This window comes from Euphorbia lathyris, chromosome 7 (genome assembly GCF_963576675.1).
Source record: "Euphorbia lathyris chromosome 7, ddEupLath1.1, whole genome shotgun sequence".
In the NCBI taxonomy this organism is placed as follows: Eukaryota; Viridiplantae; Streptophyta; class Magnoliopsida; order Malpighiales; family Euphorbiaceae; genus Euphorbia; species Euphorbia lathyris.
The window spans coordinates 55476701-55497413 of record NC_088916.1 but is presented as its reverse complement, the minus strand read 5'-3'; the positions used below and the strand labels follow the sequence as shown (position 1 = coordinate 55497413).

Sequence of the window (20713 nt, the reverse complement as noted above, 5' to 3'; positions counted from 1 at the left end):
AGGACGGCCACAGGAGAAACACCATTCGCCCTCTCTCATAGTGTAGAGGCTGTGATCCCAGTCGAAATACAGGTCCCAAGCGATAGAGTGGCCTTTTATTGTGAGGAGGACAACAGCAAAATGCTAAGGGAAAGTTTAGATCAGGTAGGAGATCGAAGAGACCAAGCCTATGTACGCATGGCGGCGTATAAACAACGGATCGCCGCTTACCATGATAAAAATGCCAAGCTTGTGGATCTAAATGTGGGTGATCTTGTGCTCCGAAAGGCCGACAAAATCCAGTCTCGAGAAGGCAAGGGCAAGTTAGGGCTCAACTGGACGGGTCCGTATCAGATAGTGGACAAGATTAGATCCGCCACATTTAAAATTCAGGACATGGAGGGCAACACATTGCCGCGCACATGGAACCTCCAAAATCTCCGCAAATATTTTGTCAGAAAATGAGGTGTACACACGGTCTTGAGTACTCTTTTTCCTTTAGTAAGTTTTTTCCCATGTGGTTTTTCTTACTAAAGGTTTTAATGAGGCTCACCTATAAGACCTGCTTGCTGTAATAAAGCATTTCTCCCATTAATAAACATCATTTGTTCTATTATCTGTGTTCTTTTTAAAGTTTATTGCAGCAATATCAATATTCCAGTCTTAAAAAGAAGGGGGGCATCCAACGCTCTCCGCATTAACAAAGTATCGCTATCTCATAGCTACTTTTTCTCCTTAGACATAAGAGAATCTATCTTATGGGCGGATCCATCTCTAAGAGGATCCCAATCTCCGATAGAGTTAAAACGATCCTTGGACGCAAGGTCTTTACACTCTCTTACATATCCTTCCCAAAAAAGGATTCACAAGTCCTACGGGCGGATCACTTCACCTCAAAGACAGGTAGCAAATTGATCCCCTAGGCAGCTTTACTTCCTTCAATGGAATAAAACAGATTCGAACCTTCACAAAGGTCCATGCAATGGAGTATGGCTGGCCACCTACTCCAAAATAAATCCTAGATGCCTATATATTTACTTACGCAAACGTAATAGTAAAATAAATAGCTACCATAAAGGATTAAAACAAATTGTACTTAACGATTTTTTACAAATCACAAGTAAACAACTAAGTAATAATGGGAGCATCCTCCTTTACACTATCCTTGCTTACGGTGCTTGCTTGGGAAGCCTCCTTCTCCACAGCCTCAGATACGCCAACCAAGGGTACCTCCTTTTCCACGAAAGATGGGGGACCAAGAGGAAGAGCGTTATCAGTGATCGGTTCTTCACCCGCCTTGGGGGGCACTTCCTCAAGCTCCACTAGCGTGACATTAGTGGAAGGTTTGTTTTCTTCCATGGGTCCCTTCATCCATCTCCGAACATATTCGCGGAGGTATTCCTTAGCATCTGACATTTTGTCATATTTGGCTACGTCTTCTGGTTCGGCGACGGCGAACTGCGGATCTATAAAATCAATCTCGGGATGCGCCAGGGAAAAGTACGCCATGAGCAGTTCGCCATAATAGAAGGCTTGCTCACCCGCCGTATATTCAGCTTCTCCTAAGGCGTCCTCATGGTTCTTGGCGTCTGTCACAATCTTTTCCTTTAGCTTCTCGATCTCCGCATCTCTAAGGACTAAGGCGGTTGTGGCAGAGGCAAGGTTCGCATTAGCAGAAGCAATGTTCGCATTGGCATCCGCTACCTCTTTCTCCAATTTTTCAATGGTTGCCTTATCCACCACACCTTGAAGGAGCTCGGCCTCCATAGCACGTATGCGAGTATACATCTGTCAAAAACAAACAGTTTCGTTAAAAGAAAAGAGCAAAGGAACAACTTGCTCTATAAAAAGAAATCCTTTCTAGGGGACTCACCATAAGGAGCTCCGTTTTCCCCTTTTGCGCATGAATGGAACCAGGAATTTGGTTCGGATTCCTTTGCACTTCGCCCACCTGACCCAGGGCCTCATCCAAGTCGTTTATGATGGATTCATTCTCAAAAGATCCTTGAGCGCCATATTTAGCGGACCAGTATCCGCCCATATCAGGCTTCGCCATCTGCACAAACATTCAAGGGTCAAAACTCAAGTCCAAAACTTGATAAACAGATAAAAATAAAAGGCAAATTACCTGTTCCATCTCCCCTACAGGCATGGCGGACTTCATGGCATCCGCCATAAGCTTAAAACCTCCAGAAGCTGCAGGTTTCCTCCTTTTTAGTGGCGGCTCAACCACTGTTTCCGCAGGACGTTTTCCAGTATCCTTTTGAGGATTCGCCACTTGATCTTTCTTACGCGCCTCAGCCTCTAAGAACTTCCTACGCTTCTCTGCAATAGCGTGATTGGCCTTAGATAAACCCCTGCCAAAGAAAACATTAAAGTAATCAAAGTTCAAGAAGAAATAACAGTTACCTTTGTCAAATTGCGCAATCTTGGAGTAAATGAACTGCTCCCCCTCTCGGCGAATCAGCGGAATATCGCTCATCATGAAGGCTAAAGCGTCTGCGTATGTCCATGCATCCGCCTTGATCTTCTTCATGAGCTCCGCCACCACTTCATCGCTATCGGTCAATATTCGCATATCGCCCGCCATGTGTAAAGGCTTGGGATTCCAAAACGAGGGAAAACCCAGTGATTCGCCCTCTTTTATCTTCACATAGAAGAATTTCTCATCCCAGCAATGGACATTGGACATTTTGTCACTGAATGGCGAATATACTCTGAATTTGGCGAAAGTAAGATAGGATTCGTACTTCCATTTCGAGGGTTTATGGAAAGCTCTAAAAACACGACCCGTATATACCACTCCTAAATTTGAGGCGAGGTAGCAGTTTAAAGCAATATCCAACCAACCGTTGGGATGCAGTTGGCTGCCATAATATCAAAGTAGGAGAGGATGTCCGCCATCATCTTTGGAAGAGGAAGTCGGAACCCTCTCTCCACATGACTGTAATATACTGTTAGAAAACCGCTAGACGGACAAGAGGGTCGTTGATGGGCTGCGGCTAACTGAGTCTCATAATTATTGATCCAAGGGAAGCGATTCGCCAGATCCATTAGATCCGCGACACTCATACGCGACGGAGTAGACTCCGCTCGAGGGTTCTTTTTCCTAGGTTGGATTGAAGAAGAGGCCATTGTCCCCGGAAAACACCTAGACCTAACGGCCGGAGCAGTACCGGAGACAGAAGTAGAAAGAACTGGATTCCTGGTGGAACGAGTTTGGTAACGATTACGCGCCGAGTTACTAAACCCGACTAAATCGGAGCTAACTGTGTCCTCGGAGAAAGAAGAGTTCTCCGATGACGAAGTGGTCCAACTAAAATCAACTACTATTTCGGGGGAAGGGGTCGAATTAAAAAGCTCCGAAGTTGATCTAGAAGATGAAGAAGAACTCCTAAACATTCAGAACAAATCAAGTAAGAAAAGATGAACTTACATGAAATCGAAAAGCTTTGAACTCTGAAATTCCCAGGAAAAGCTTCGAGCAGTAAAGAAGAAAGTGAAGACGAAATGAAGAAGGAAGAGAAAGCAAGGGAGAAAGACGGACGTCTTCTCTTTCCTAGGACAGTGCGCCCGTTACACGTGTCACTCATCGATTGGCATCGAACAGAGTGCGCATTAATACAGGTGTTCATGACGGCGCGCGGAAGCCCAAAAGCCCTAAAGGACTTTAAGGGACTTTTGAGGGGGGCTTCTGATAACATTGAGATATTATCCCAAGGACCGAAAGGGATATTCACCTAGAGAAACGCCGTGTACAGATCCCCAAAGAAGATCCGGCGGGCGGATCTCCTTGATCCAGTTTGAAGGGATCCGCTGGCGAACCTAGGAGGCGAATCTCCTCATTCACCTAATTCGTCACTGTAACGGCTGAACGCCGACTCGGCCATAAAGACCATTAATGAGATATCAATTAGCTAACCGCCAGGTTAAGGGTAACCTGTAACCGCCATTAATGGAGCATTAATGGAGACTTTCTAGTTGCTGAAGGTTATGAATTCTTAGCTATATATAGCCTACATCCCTAGGCTATCAAGGTACACATTCTCACATCCATTATCAATTTAGTTTGTTCCTTTGATTCACTTTATTGACTTTGGCATCGGAGCTTCCCCCCGTCGAACCCAACGACGCCCCCACAGGGACGGAAGTTGATCAGAATTTCTCTGCTTGTTATCAGTATCATTTGGTATCAGAGCCGATCGTTATCCTAATGGAGACTTCTTTCGACAATGATTCAACTAAGTTTTTCACAAGCCTTAAAAGGAACGTCTTGAAGCCGAGACAAGGGAGATGGAGCTCCAATATGCCGAGATGATGAGAAAGACAAGAGAGAACTTGGAGCAAGAAGAGATGGAGAGACTCCGAAGGGGAACCCGAAATAGTAGGAGACGACAACGTCGAGCCTAACAGAAAAAGGATGAAGAAACCTCTATTTTGCATCCTCAAGGTTCATCCCAAACCTTTCCTCTATTATACAAGAAAGAGGTAAACCCAACATTGTCAAATTCTCATTTGGAAGTTATGGATGAATTTATTTCTAGTGAGGGGTTGGATGTTGGTGATGTTATTTGTGAATTAGATTCTCATTTTGGGTTATTTGGTAATGATGTTGTGAATGAGAATGTGGATTTATGTATGGATGAGGAGGAAGGAGTGTTGGTAGGTGAGGATGTTGGGAAAAACAATGTAGCAAGTGATGCTCCCCAAGTGTTTGATGAAATGCCTCTTAAGCATAACTACATATGTATGCTTAAAGACATTGAGGGTATTTGCCTTGAAGAGGGGGAGAAGGAGTTTGTGCTTATTAATCTCTTTGAGTAGAATGATGAAGTTAGTTTGTGTGGAGATTGATGGCTATGGAGATGGGAGAGATGTTGGTGGTCCTACCATATTGGGTTGTAGCATGTCTTTTGAGTCGGGCGACTTGGCATGTGAATTAGTCGGTTCGAATTATGAAGAGGAGTGCGAGGAAACGAAAGGTTAGGGGAAAAGATGGTTCATGGACGAAGAGGGAAATGAATTTGAGTACGAACATGAAGAAGATGAGTTAGAAGAGGAGATTGATAAAGAGGAGAACCAATCCGAGAATGAGCTAGAAAGAAATGAGGAACGTGATTATTGCAAAGGCGAATTCGAGGATGAGGTTGAAGAGAGAGAGAGAGCCCTTCCGAAGATGAAATATATGAAGATGGTGAATTCTATCATCGTGCAAATGAATTTGATTATGGTAAAGATGGTAGAGCTTACTATGATAAGGATGAATGTCGAAGGATTGAGTGGAACCAATATGGGGCCGCTTATGAGGAAGACGAAGATGGGGTCTACTATGAAGAGAGTGAGCATTAGTGTGTTGATTGGGATCGACATGGGGCTCCGTATGAAGATAATTAAGGTAGATTCCATTGTGATGATGAATTGGAGGATGTTGAACGGAACTACAATGCAGATATCTATGAGTATGATGAAGGTAGGTTCCATCATAAAGATGATTCGGGGAATGTAGAGTGGAACTGAAACGATGAAACTTATGAAGGTGATGAATGTCAATTCCAAACCGAATATGAGTCGGGAAATGTTGGGTGGAACCGAAATGAAGAAGCTTATGATGGTGAAGAAGATCGGTTCCAAGTTGAAGATAAGTCAGGAAATGTTGAGTGGGGCCAAATTGAAGACACCTATGAAGTTGATAATGATGGCAATGAGCACAATGTGTATTTGGTGACGAGGGTGCTAATGCCTAGTGAAAGTGAGCATAGCCAACGTCATCTATTATTTAGAACTCGATGCTTAGTTCTTGGGAAGAAGTGTGAGATGGTGATCGACGGAGGAAGCCAAGTGAATATCATTAGTCGGTCCGCCGTGAGTAAGTTTGGGTTGGGTCCCGAACCACGCCCTAGATCTTACCGCCTTGGTTGGGTCAACGAGGTGGAAAAACTTCAAGTTACTCATTGGTGTAAAGTTCCTTTCACTATTGGAGCTTATGGGGATGAAGCTATGTGTGATGTTGTGGAGATGGATGCTTGTGACGTGCTACTAGGTAGGCCATGGCAATTTGATTGTGATGCCTCACATGCGGGAAGAAGCAACACCTACACCATATGCAAAAGCGGAGTCCGATACATCCTTACACCTTTGAAAAGTTCTCCTAGTAAGAAAATAGAGTCCACTTTGGGAGTTTGTCCAACTCGGGAGTTGAATGTGAATGGGAGCATTGGTGGAACGGGTGAGACATTAAATCATTTTGACTTGGGTTCCATGGTTGAGTTAGCTAGCCACTCTCCCAATGAAGTCAAATCCAAAGAGGTGAATGGAGTTGAGAAGGGGGAGAGCAAAGTTGAAAGGGGGGAAGTTGAGCCGATGTCCGAGGGTGACAATCACATGTCTTTCAACGAGCCACCTAAAGGGTTTCCTAAAAGGCTTCCACCTTTGAGGAAGCTACCACATGACATAGCATGAGATCCGAGAGATAGTGCACATAGCCCTACATATGGTGAGTTGAGCTCTAAAGAGGAGGATGAAGGTTACTCCGCGAGGCTTATTAATAGCACCAAGACGCCTAACACATGCCACATGCAAAAGAATCAAGTCACTCACTTGGTAAAATCTGAACTTATTCTTTTGTGCTTTGTTGAAATATATGTGTTGGAATCTTGGTTGTGTATGTTGAGGGAGGACCTTTCCTATGATGAACCCATGAGGGGTGATTTTGTTGTGAAGAATGTGAGCTTCATTGAATATTTGTTGATGGGGAATGACTTCCTGGGGAATATAGAGAAGATGGAAGGAAGCCAAGGCTATGGAATGGTGACCGAGTTAGTCAAGGGGAAAGTCTTGAGGTCCCGAGGTTGTTAGCCCAAGGTGAGGATGGAGCTACTATGTGTGTGCTTAAGTTCTCTATGAAGTGGGTTGACAAGTGTCACCGGGATATTCCGTTTGATGTGGGCCATGGGCAAGTCGAGGTGGAACATGATAGCCAAGTTAGTGAAGTGAGTGAAAGCAAATGCCGGGCATATTCAATTCAAAACCATGTTTGGGTTGTGAAGAGTACTCAAGGGATCGCTCCAATTTGAGTTGATATATGGCGCCGGTACATGCCATTTGAGGTGGGCTATGAGCAAGTGGAGTTTGAACCTTGCATCCGGGTTGATGGCGTGAGGTATATTGGGGTCCGAGCATATTCGACTCAAGGTCATTTTGGGGTTTTGAAGAGTATTTATGGGATTGATTCTAATTGGGTTGATACATGTCGTCGGGACATTCCATTCGAGGTAGGCCATGAGCGGAAGAAGATTGTGTTGATTCCTCAAGTTCATGATGGGGAGATCAAGAGGATCCATGGGTGGTCCGTTCAACGAAATAAGGGGCGTTGGAAGACCATCCAAGCATTTGTTGGAAAGTCGTTTGACAAGCTTCGCCAAGACATACAATTCGATGTTGGTAGAGATTGGGAGATGAGTACCACGGAAGATGAAAGCCGGGGTGAGGCACTTGTTGAAATATGGGGAAAAGCTCGTGAGGAGAAGGTGAGTCTGGCGATATATGGAGTGGGTTTCTTGAATTCATTTCGAACAACACCTTGGTTCGATTTGAGAGCTTGGGTCCGCTCAAAATGAACACGTCTCATCAATATGTAGCAAGTAACTTAGGGTCAAGTTCTTTTTAAGAGAGAGTGTATGATACGGGGCATCTCCTTGGAGGATCGAGTCTGGACGAGGGAAGTCGGAGAAAGAACCAAGCACGAGTAACAAGCGAGTAAAGAGGCCAAATAGTGCCACACGACAGGTCAGCATCTCAGGCACGCTCCGCGTGAAGGAAGGTTTGATCCGAAGAAAAGTTCCAGCAGCCAATCCACGCTCCGCTTGGATTGGGCACGCTCCACTTGAGTGAAAACACGCTCCGCGTGAAGGAAGGTTTGATCAGGAGAAAAGTTTCAGCAGCCAATCCACGCTCACTTTGGAATTAGGCATGCTCCGCTTGGACTCAATTTAAAGAACTTGTCCCTTACTCCAGCTTCCTCCTTAATTACAATTCTACCACTCTTTATTTACAACACATGCCACTCCCTATTTACCATTCATGTCATCCCTTTATATTCAATCCATTTTACCCTTATCTTTACATTTTTAATTAACTATGTGATTGTCCTTTATTGTAATTTGCCATTGAGGTTTGAGGTGATATAAATTCATCTCTTTCTCTTTGTAAATCTTAACTTTTTATCAATCAAAATTATATCATCTTCTTCAAGAAGCTTTTTTTTTTAATAAAAAAACACTTGCATATAACACAAATAATTACAATCATTTTGAATACAAGGTAAACACATAAAGGGAAATCCTCAATAAGGATTTCTACATATGAAAGAGAAATAGCCCAGACTGCCAGGTTATGTGCAACCATATTCGATTGGTGCCTTTCATGAATAAAATCAATATGTGAGAATGACTTTATCTCTTCAAGAATATCATTAACAAGCACACCCATCCAATTGTGAATAATTTCTTGTTTGCAATGAAGACGGATAACCGATAGAGAATCTGATGCAATCTAAACTGAATTAAACCCAGCTTCCCGAACAATACGAATTGATGATAATATTGCCAATAATTCTGCATGCAAGGTAGACATAACCACACCCAAAGGTTCTCCACCCGATAGTGCTACATAACCTGCAGAATCACGAACAACTAAACCAAAAGTTCCCTTATTAGACCTACAAGAGTAAGCTGCATCACAATTAAGTTTATATTGGTGAATCAGCGGTGGAGACCAGTGGATCGATCTAGCCACACCTTGTCTAGAAAAAACTTAATCAACTCTTGTATCGTACACAAGATCAACAACAATAGACCCATTCAAAGCTGACAACACAGACGCCACAACCTGTTGTGGACCTTTCCGAAGCCGACCATGACAAACCTGGTTCCGCTCAAACCTTTCCGAAACTGACACGTAAATTTTTGGATTGGGTTAGAGTTGATATGCTAACCCGAAAACGACACGAAATATTTTAAATTATTGTTATATTCTTTCATGTTTTTATATGTCACTTTATAAAGATAATAAAATTATAATTATTACTTGTAACTATAAGTTGAACCTCCTAAATTGTTATGAACACATTGTATAACCCTATAATACGATATTGGAGAACTTTTCGATGGTTAATGTTAACGTACTAACCTAAAAATGATATAAAATATTTAAAAATAATATTATATATTCTTATATTTTTAAAAGTTATCATTAATATATATGCATAACATAATTACATATATAACCCGAAAATATGACACGAAATCGATACTAATCTGAACAAATTAACACGATTGTGACATGAAAGTTTTTAGATTTGGATTTGGATTTACTCTTTTTAACACGAACCGAAATGACATGACACGAACACGATAATTTTCAGGTCTAATTCAAATGTTAATGAAACCTCTCTTTTTTTTTTAGGAAAAGCAATTGTGAAACCTAATGATTAATTTACCTTTAATGATGATGTGATCTCGGGATCCGTTAATCCTAACCTAATCTAATCTCAACTACAATTTTGTCCCCTTCCTCTCGTCTCCTTCCATCACTTACTTCCATCTATAAAAGTCTAACTTTGTTCCATCACTTCATTTTTTTTTTTAAAGCAATTCATTAATTTCAAATACTATAGTTTAAACCCTATGTATGAACACTTCAATATTATTTAATTACATTGGGGTTTGTTTTGTTGTCTTGTCAATATGTATTCCATAATATTTGCCTTCTCATTTATCTAAAATATTCGTATTTATTCAAGGATCATCTTATAATATTTTTTCATTGACCTATTAAATTTGGTGAAATCTTATCAATGTGATGATAAGTTAAACAGTTTCATTAAATTTTCATGGATCATATTTTTGTTAGTTAAGGATTTGTTTTATTTTTTTAAGGGTTACGGTGCAAAAATGCCCCTAACGTTTTGGGTCAGGAGCAATTTTACCCCTAACGTCTAAAATGGTGCAATTTTACCCCTAACGTTGAAAGTCAAGAGCAATTTTATCCCTAACGTTCATAAATTGGGTCAATTTGAGAAATAATTCATCAAACTGTCTTCTCGGTCATAAATCTTGTTATCTACACTTCATACGTGTGTCATTTTATCAGTAACAAATCACAAACATTCGTTAGAATGTGAAAAAAATAATAATAAAATAGATTGTCTTTTTGTACGGATTAGACAAAAAAATTCAAAAAATCTACCGAATTTATAAATATTAATCTCAAATTCTATTATTAAATTATAAAAAACATGAATTCTTTTTTTAGAACGAATTATTATGCAATTGCTGCAGAATAATGAACAAAAATATCTGTATTTATAATAGTGTTTGAAATCACCAAATTTATCAACGTTAGAGGTAAAATTGCTCTTGGCTTCCAACGTTAGGGGTAAAATTGCACCATTTTAGACATTAAGGGTAAAATTGTTCCTGATCCAAAACGTTAGGGGTATTTTTGCACCTTAACCCTTTTTTTAATGAATTGACTTATACTACATATTTTATTTATATGTCAAATTTTTACTGTTATATTATCATATGTCTATTATTTAGCATGTCAAAACTTATATCAAGTTGGACAATCTAATGAAATTGTTAATTTATTATTTATATTAATTGAGATTTCACCAATATTTTTTTGAATAAAGGTTGGGTAATACCCAATATTATTAAAAGCGAAGCAAAAATTAACAACAGAACATCCAGAAAACAACAACTAAACAAAACGGAAAGAATCTCTACCTAAAGCATTATCGCGAAGGAGAAAAGAACAAAAATCCAGAATTCCATCTCACTAACAAAATTCCGAACTAACTCTACCAAAATTATCCAGCTTATCTGCAACTAAATCAGAAGGTAAATAACCAACATTTTCAATAGATTAATGGGCAATTAAATCATTTCTATTCCAACAATAAATGAATTTATAAAACTAATATGGAATGAAATTGGGGCCTTAAAATTTTTGAGGTCCTAAGAAGGCTTTTTCTTGTTCCGATTTTGTCTAATTTCATTCAAATTTCAAATTGCGCGAGAATTGTTAATAAATTTAAAGGCTATTTACATGAAAATAATATTTGATTATAAAATTACAATTAAATCATATTACTAAAAATAATTCTAAATATGTTACTATATATAGATATCATAAATAAAGTATGATTTTATATCATAATTTAAGAATTTTATACTCCTAATTCATAAATTCTAAACTCATAGTTTATAAACCTCAAATTTTTAAAATATAGTAAAAATAATGATTTACTTAGTTTGACATAATTGAAATTTTTATTTGATAATTGTAGATAATTTAAGAAAATGAGCTTCCATGTAAATTTTCCTAAATTTTAATTTGTAATGTTTGCATATACATATAAAACTTTAATGAAGAGATAATCACCTAAAAATGCCTATGAATAATTTTAAATCTATTAACTGGAAATATTTACTATAAACAGAAATAAGGTTAGGCATCCTCTACCTTAACTTATATGAATTTATTTATTGTTATGAGCTGAACCTTTCCTTCCCTTTATTGCCAATCATGGCCGACCATTCTCATGGATTATCTAATTAAATATTTAGCCAGTAATTCTTCAAAAAGAAAAAAAGAAAAAAAAAAGCCAGTAACCATATACAGTATTATATTATATATATTTCAAATCTTTTTCCCTCCAATTGATTTAACATATGATATCCACATTCTCCGGGAAAAAAAGAAAAAAAGTGGGATTTTTATAAGGTGCAATGTACCTTCTCACCCAGGGGCGGAACTAAGGGGGTTAGGGCTCGAGCCCCGGCCGGCGGTCGGAGAATTGAAATTTTTTTTTTTAGTAATGATGTCTGGTAATATTTGGAAGATAATTATATTGACTCTATGTAGTATTATTTCAATATTTAAAGGTGGATGAAATGGTTAAAGATGTTTACTTATATTTTAGAGGTCATATGTTCGACTCTTTTCAACCTCATTTTTTTAAAAAAGTTTTTATTTATTTCTATTTTATTTTTTAATAATTATAAAAACATGTCACCATTATTAATTAATTTAAATGGACTCTTTGTTTTTATTTTTATAACACTTTTGAATTGATAAAAAAAAAGATAACACTTTTGAATTCATTTTTAATATGTCTTTATCATTAAAAAAAAGTAGACATGTTTAAATTCATTTTTATTATGTCTTTACCATTAAAAAAAAGTAAACATGTTTAATTTTCTATTAGTTCAATGCTAGTTTCTAAAAAAATGATAACATTTTTACAGTTTTAATGTGTTAGAGGCTAAAAAAATTTTGCCCAGCCCCTACGGGTTGGACTTTGAAAATTTATCGTCAACCGTACAGTTAATTTCAATTTTCTTTTTGACGTTTTGAATTTTTTTTGTTGATATGTTTGAGCCCCGGGTCATCCGGGGTCCTGGTTCCGCCACTGTTCTCACCCATGAATTGAAATAAAGAGTAAATTAATTATTATTATTTAAAAAAAAATAAATTTTTTTACAGTAGAAAATTAATTAATTTGAGAAACTATAAACTTTTTCTTTACATGCTCAAATTAGTACTATTGAAATTGAAAAAGATCAAATATTCCATGTCAAAAAAATAATGCAGATTAGAAAATGATTGATTAAAATTAATGACCCCAAACATATCAATTTTAGCAACTAAAATGGTTGTAATGTCAATCTTGGCACCCTCTTATGGAACATTTTAATTCTAAAAGATACATATACATAAAAACACAAATGAACCTTTTGCATTTACATATATGTACCTATCCAATTATTTTATATATGTCACATTAAATGAAATTGGAATTTTAATTTTAATTCTCCGACAAAAATTATGTTAGATTATGATGATAGACAGTATAGGAACATGAGCATGGTTGCTTCCATTTATATTTTTTGAAGGAAACAAAAATTAAAATGTGATAATTCTGAAAATGTGGGTCCATTAAACATTATGAAATTAATTGGAACATAGCATAGCTATCATAATGTTTATATCTTTTCTGTAAAAACAAACCATATTATATAAATAAATAAGCATAAAAAGGGGTGTTTTATAAGGCCACAGATAATCATTCCAATCCCTCAAAATCTCCCCTTTCTTCAATCTCCTACTAACCCATAAGGATTATAAAAAAAAAAAAAAAATCAAAAATATTAATTAAAAAAGAAAAAAAAACAACTTTTCATACACTCACAAGCCTTCTTAATAAATACTGATTTTTTTTTTGTCAAAAGGGTGGTCAAACATTTTCCGTTGACGGAGGGAGAAGTGGCTGAGTAATGGAGGACTTGATGTGTGGTTGTGATCTGATGTTACTGTGGTCTGAGATAGACTGGATTGCTGCACTTTCCTTTGCTGCAAACTTCTTTTCTTCGCTTTTGCCCCATAGTACAAGGTATAATCCTACTATAATCAGTGCTGCTCCGATTATCCTGTACATCCACATCCATACCAAGACAAGTATATCCCATTAGTTCTACTTTTCCTTTTTAAAATATCAACTTTAGATTCTAAAGAATCCTAATCTTTTCCTTTAATGAATAAAGAATCCTCATATTTAAGTTGATGAATAAAGTCTAAAAATAGTATTTATTATATCCAAAATATAAAAAACTAGTTACATACTTCTTTAAAGTGTAATAAAGAAGTATCTAATTCGTCGAGATCAGTACATATTCTATCTATTTAGATAATAATTCGTCAATCTAACTGTTAGTATGACAGTGATCCTGTTTGGTAAATAATAACTAAAATTGGAAGTTTGAGACACTTTAGAGATTTTACTAGTCAAATCTCTAATAGTGGTGTTTAGTGAATAGAGGTTTAAAAAAACTTATTAGTCTAAAAAATTAATTTTGAAAAAGTTTATTTTACGAGCCTTTTCAATTAGCTTATTATATTTTTATTTGTTATTTTACACAAACAACTATTAACAATTAGTTAAGTTTTAACAAACAATTTCAGATTAGTACTGATGAGTTTAGAAAAGAACGGCTCGGGGAGGGTGGGAAAGGACAAAATGGAAGAAAGGAGAAAGAAGAAAGAAAGGAAAGGACCCACATACCCTCCGAGATAGAACTCTTCACCTAAAGCAAAAGAAGCCATGATAGCGACAACAAGAGTTTGAACTGGTTGATATACAGCAACGAACACAGGACCACCTCTGTCAATGCACCATATCTGTACAGCGAACGCAATCCCTGATGCCACCACTCCCTGCATTTTTTTAACCATTTTAGAACCTTCCTTTCCTAACCACTTCTCCTTTTTTTTATATTTTATACTACCATATACATACTTCTTTAATTAATTAAATAAATAAACCAAATTAATTAATTAATTAATTAATTACTAACCGCATATAGGATGGTAAAAACTTCTCCACCGGAGTGAAAAACCCAAGCATCTAAATTTCTCTCAAATATAGCAGCAATAATCAAGAACTGAATAAGCCCAAAAAAGCAAGTATAAGAGGTCACCGATAACCTCGCCGGATATTTCTTAAGCACCGGTGCCTGTAACACAAGCCAACCGGACCATGACAAGCAATGTCCGATCAGATAAATACACCCAAGAGTCCAGCTTTTCCCCTTTGCATCTCCAAGTGATTCAAACATGGCTATGTTCACTTGGACTGTACTTGATTGACCATATAAAACTGGACCTTTATATAAAGTTATAACCGAAGCCCCTGCTACACAGCAGATTGTTCCTATCACTTTCGAAATTCCATCTTTTCTGTCTAGCCTCACTTTCTCAATCCTGCAACAAAAAAAGTGTTAAAACGGTGTCGTTTTGGTACTCATATACGAGAGAAAGAGAGGAAGAGAGCGGTGGCTTGCCGGAGTAAAGCTGCCATGAGAAAAGTAATAGCCGGGACGGAGTTTTGAATCGCTGATGCGAAGGTAGGCGATGTGTTGTCTAATCCCAGCAAGTAGAATCCTTGATTTGCTGTGATTCTATTTACAGGTTTTAAACAGATGATTAACTAAATTAAATTAGATTAAGTGTAATTAGATTTGAATCGTTACGTATACGTACCCTATGAGGGCAAGGAGGAAGAACTGAATGAGGAAGTTGAGTGTAATTTGAGGCCTCTCCTTCCTAATTACAGATTAGAAAACATTAATTAATGGTTGAGTCTAATTAATGAAAGTGTTAAAAGAGTAAAGAGGCGTACTTTTCAAGGAAATAAGCGAAAGGGAGAAGAAGAAGCAAGGCGATGATGTTTCTGTAAACAGGGAAGACAAGTTTGCTGATGCCCATATTAAGGGCAGCCCTAGAAACGACATGGAAACCAGCATAACCAAACTGCAAGGCCAGCATGGCCAAATGCAGCTGGAATTTCTCAGGGACTGAACATATTCTCCTTGAATTGGAGACTGAACCTCCATTGTCAGCCATGATTGAAAAGAAGGATTAGTAGTAGTAGTGATGAAGTGAAGAGGAGGAGTTGTGGAGAGCAAGGGGTTGGGAGGATTGGTATAAATATAGTTGGAGGGAGTGCAAAAGAAAGAGGATGGTCCTACAAAAGGGCCTACAAGGACCCTTAAAAGAGGTATAATCAAGTGTTGAGATGTTTTTGGTTGTCTCACTTTCTTAATTTCATTCTCTATTCCACCCCACGCCCTCTTCTTCTTCTACACTATTTGGTGACAAGACAATCCCTAACCGCACAACTGGCTACCAACTACAAGAGAGACCTACAGCTAACTTAGATTATTGATCCTTAAGGTTAGCTCTAAGAATATAGGAACATTAATATCTAAATCATTTCTCCATATGTTTATCACGCTTAGTACATCACCTGTATCTACTCGATGTCATGCAACCGTTTGAACTAAAAGTTCAAAGCCGATAGTTAAGGTCCAATTGTAGATCTTATACTAATCTGTGACACTCGATTGACCTCTTGAACTTTCAAGTATTTCGATACACCTAGTCAACTTGTTTAAAATATTTTGATAGCCTCTTCAACTTGCTTAAAGAACTTCATTTTTAATCTATTATCTGAATTATGTAATAACGTGTAAAACACCTTTATCATAAGGAAGCTATCGAGACATTTTAATCATAATGAGGGAGTTATGGGACACTCTGAAAGTTGAAAGCTCTAATCCGGAAAAATGATATATTAAGGGTAATGATAGGAGGGTTGTAATACCATTTAAGATGGAGAAACAGAAAGAGTATTGGCAGCATGCGGAAGAATGATGATTAATGGAAGGGGAAGAAGCCGCCATTGATAGAGAGAGCGCACGAGGGAAAGTGGGTGACCCATGCCTATGACCATCAACGAACTTCAACCCCACCTCCTCTCCTCTCCTCTCCTCTTCACCTACGCTACTACATATGCTTTCTTTTTCTTTTGCTTTCTATTTTTTTATTTATTATTGTTTATATGTATATTTATATTATGTTCCTACTAATATTCATTCTTCTTCACTACATTTTTATAAGATTATACTAATTGACAGGATTATAAGAGCTGGAATGATGATTTTTGGTGTTACAGTCTATCGTTTTCAATATTGACCGGAAATGAAGAATACAGCAAAAGTAATAAAGAGGATAGAACCATGTATAATATTTAAATTTACAACTGCACTATACTTTTTTTGATAAACGAATTTCAATCATGAAGAAAACAAAACAAAAGAGTTCTACGGTTTCTAGGTCTCTAGGGTTAGGGTTTTCTGTGTCTCTTGTATTTCTTTCCTAATTTTGGAATTTTCTTTGAAATTGTATAAATATACACACTCCTACCCCCTACGGGGCGTTTGGTATTATATTGGGATAGAGATAAGGATAAATGTTGGGATAGGGATAATGATAAATGGTTGGGATAAGGATAAAAATATGACGGTCGAGAATTATTAATCAATGTTTGGTCCGTAGGATAGAGATGGCGATAAAATAATACATTTTACTATTTTAACCTTATTTACACTACATAACATTAATTTGAGGGACATGATGTACTTTTTCATCTCATTAAAATCGCATGAGCTTATCCCACCTCCTTATACCACCCCCTCTTGGGTAAACGATTTGAGGGATAAGACTCGTATCCCTCTTTTATCTCCATAACCTATCTCTAAAACAAACATCGTCTCAGTTTTTTTTATCCCTATCCCCGTGTCTTTATCCCCTCTAACAAACACCCGCTATTATATTTCTTCAATATATACACAAGCGGGGCGTTTGGTATTCTATTGGGATAGAGATAGAGATAAAGGTTGGGATAGCGATAAGGATAAATGGTTGGGATAAGGATAAAATATGATAGTCGAGAATTATTATTCAATGTTTGGTATGTGGGATAGGGATAGGGATAAAATAATACATTTTACTTTTTTAACCTTATTTAAACTACATAACATTAATTTGAGGGATAATATGGACTTTTCCATCCTATTAAAATCGCAGGAGCTTATCCCACTTCCTTATCGAGAAATTTTACAGTACTCCGGGAGTAATACTCCCGGCCAATCAAAATCGTTTTTGCATCTCACTACATGGGTATGATTGGTGGAAAAAGAAATATATATACACGTGTCATGGGTTGATTGGTAAGGAGTATTACTCCAGGAGTACCCTAAAATTTTCCCTCCTTATCCCACCTCCTTATACCACCCCCCTCCTGGGTATAGGATTTGAGGGATAAGAAGCTTATCCCTCATCCGTCTCAGTCTTCTATCTCCCAAACAAACACGGGATAAGTTATCTCGTATTTTTTATCCCTATCCCACCTCCTATATCCCTTCTAACAAACACGTCGAAGATACACAACTCTTTCACACGGTATCAGAGTCATATATCCTAATTACTAATGAAAAGTCTAAAGCTTTTTTTTCTTTTCAGCGATTCACTTAATTGAACTCCACATTTTAGAGTTCTTATTTTCTTAAATAAGATGTCAGTCTTCGCAACATTCACCTGAGCCGAAAATTCCTTGTCTTGTTTTGATACATGTTGAATAGATAATAAATGCTTATATATACAGCAAAAATTGTATGGACTATGTCCATATGTGACGGGTTTGTCGAAGCCCAACAAAATAGATTTATAATTTTACTTACTGATTTCTCTATTGGACTACAATTTGATTTGTAGTAATAGTAAGACCAGGTCGAATCCCAAGAGAACAATTAACCTCTTAATTCAAATGAGCAAATAAAATAAAAAAAGGGGGGTTTTGATTTTGATGGATGATTAAATCAAATTAAACAAGTAAAGTAAATGGGAATTCAATAATGAGAGAGCCTGATTCAAGAGATTGGGTTCATTGGGTGTTTGTTGATCCTTGGTTTAAATGATAAACAAATTAAAATTCAAATCTTTGATTAAAGAGTATAAGGATTACCTAATTCACTCTTTCACTTTCTCTTAATTTATTAATTTAAATGAAGCATCTAAATCAACCTGGTTATTAAGAAAAGGGAATGAAGCATATCCAATTTCTCAATAACCGCATTAGGATTAAGAAAATTTATCAAATCAATTCCTATTGAGAGGAACGTCGACAAACAATAGCAATTGGCTGAATTTTCTTCTCAATCAATCTCAAGCAAAAACTCAATTACTCAAGATCGATTTTTGCTACTTGTTGTAATTCATTCAAGACAATTACGGATCAAGAATAAATACTTAGCAATAGAAGATCGAATACGATTCAATAATCATAAAAAGAATTGAAGAAGGAAATCAGAACTTGAATTAATACTTGAAGAAATTAATACATGAAACCTCACAACTTTCAACCTAATGAAATCCCTCTTGAATCAGAAGATGAAACTTAGCTACTCATAATGAAAACAATTCAACAATACAATTGAAAATCTGTAAAACCTAGTTCTCCTCTCTAAGGAATGTTAAGCCTTCTATTTATAGGGGGAAAACCCTAAGAAGAAAGACTAAAATATCCTTAAGAGATAAGGAAAGAAACTAAATCTCTAATTAATTAATGATTAAATAGAGATAATAAGAAATATTCAAATCCTAACTAAAATAGAATACAATTAAATAAGATAATATCCCAAAATCAAATCTGAAAATATATTCTTATCTTTTCCAAATTCGTCCAGCCACGTGCCCACGCCTTAACTGAAATTGGCTGCTGTTTCTCAATTACAACTGAGACAGGACGTGCCCACGCCTTAACTGAAATTGGCCTCTGATTTGCAAATACTCCAAAATGCTCCAAAAGGCCATTAATTTCCAGATTTTTCACCAAACATCTAAACTTTCTCCCAAAACAAAATATGAAACAAAAACATCAATTAAACACCAAATGTTTCCAAATTACATAGAATAAGATAGAAAGTAACAAGACTAAAATGGTCTTGTCAAACTTCCCCACACTTAAACTATGCTTGTCCTCAAGCATATAGAACATCCAAAACTCAATTAAGAACTATCTACATGATCTCACTAGTGAGTATGCATCAAGAATTTCCATTAAGAAGAATGAGTCATAGGCAAGTAATATAAGCATTTGGTTTTAATAGAGAAAACAAGCATTTAACTTCTCTCAACACTTTCCTTAGAATCAAAGCACACAATTTAACTCTCTCACAAGGGGAATTCACTCTATTCACTCAAAGTGTTTAGGGTAATCAATAAGCACTTGAATCAAAACATAAACATGTAATTACCATAAGTTTGCTCAAAGATCAAATCGCCACCACTTGGAATGAAAGTATGCAATCAATCAACGGGTCTTTGTTCAAGGTTGTAACGGGGCTTAGGTAAGGGTGTGAAGAGAAAGGAAATTTTGGGCGAAAATAAGAATAGTAAGCCAAAGTAAATAACGCGGGTCTGCAATTAACGAAAATGACAATTCAATCCTTTTTTTTCTTTTTTTTTTCTTTTTTTTAAGGTAACAAGACACAACTAAAATAAGGAGATAGCTTTAAGAAAGCTACTGATAATAAGTGTTCAAGCATAATGAGGATATTGGAATGACGTTTGAATGCTTGACACTTCATATAGGAAGAGTAAAATGAAACAAGTTTTTGTAGGATGAACTTTATTTATTTATTTGTTTTTTTTAACATAACATTAAAAGAAGGGGGTGGTGAAAAGTTTACCCCACCTATGCTAATAGTTGACTGAAAATATTGATAATTGCAGAGAAATGACTCGACTTACTAATTCTTAAGAAAATGGGGTAATTTAGAAGGATAAAAGTGAAAGGGAAAAGGGATGAAATGAGGTGTGTTAATGAAAGAAAAAGGCTAGAGGCTCAAAAGGGCTAACTAATGGAAAAGAGTAGGGTAGGCTATTTAAGAATTCAAAATTGGCTATACCTAAATGCCCAAATCATTTTGAAAGCATACAATCATCTATGTGGTCTTGAAATGCTTCAAAGAGAAAATTCTAGAATGAACAAGTTATGTTTGATTAAACACACAACAAGAAATATGGAGCAATAAGTGATGAATTGCTCAAAAGCTCACCTATGTTAAATAGAGTTAAATGTTGCACTTTTTCATCCAATTCCAATGTCAAAATTAGCAAAAATGCCCAAATTTTTGAAGAAAATCTACTTTGATACTTGCCTTCATCATTCATCAAAACTTAAATTTGAAGAATGCATATCACGTTAAAAATCAATGCAAAACAGTTGTATAAAAGAGAAATGGGGTTCCAAAACTTGTTTTGACTTTTT

General features: G+C 36.7%; 1 protein-coding gene across 1 annotated transcript; it reads right to left on the bottom strand.

The window, feature by feature from the left end:
• Positions 1 to 12996: 12996 nt before the first annotated feature.
• Positions 12997 to 15504, bottom strand: LOC136201213 (protein WALLS ARE THIN 1). Its single transcript, XM_065991829.1, has 6 exons — positions 15221 to 15504; positions 15082 to 15144; positions 14883 to 14999; positions 14397 to 14802; positions 14105 to 14256; positions 12997 to 13472 (listed from the first exon to the last, which is right to left on the bottom strand). The coding sequence occupies exons 1-6, from the start codon at positions 15442 to 15444 to the stop codon at positions 13280 to 13282; spliced, it is 1155 nt and encodes a 384-aa protein (XP_065847901.1). The 5' UTR covers positions 15445 to 15504; the 3' UTR covers positions 12997 to 13279.
• Positions 15505 to 20713: the final 5209 nt, after the last annotated feature.

Coding starts and splice junctions, on each gene's coding strand:
- LOC136201213 (XM_065991829.1), bottom strand. CDS start 15,444: ATGGCTGACAATGGAGGTTCAGTCTCCAATTCAAGGAGAATATGTTCA. Junction 14,257..14,396: donor TTTTTACCATCCTATATGCG/GTTAGTAATTAA, acceptor AAAAAAATGCAG/GGAGTGGTGGCATCAGGGAT. Junction 13,473..14,104: donor GAAGAGTTCTATCTCGGAGG/GTATGTGGGTCC, acceptor GTGGATGTACAG/GATAATCGGAGCAGCACTGA.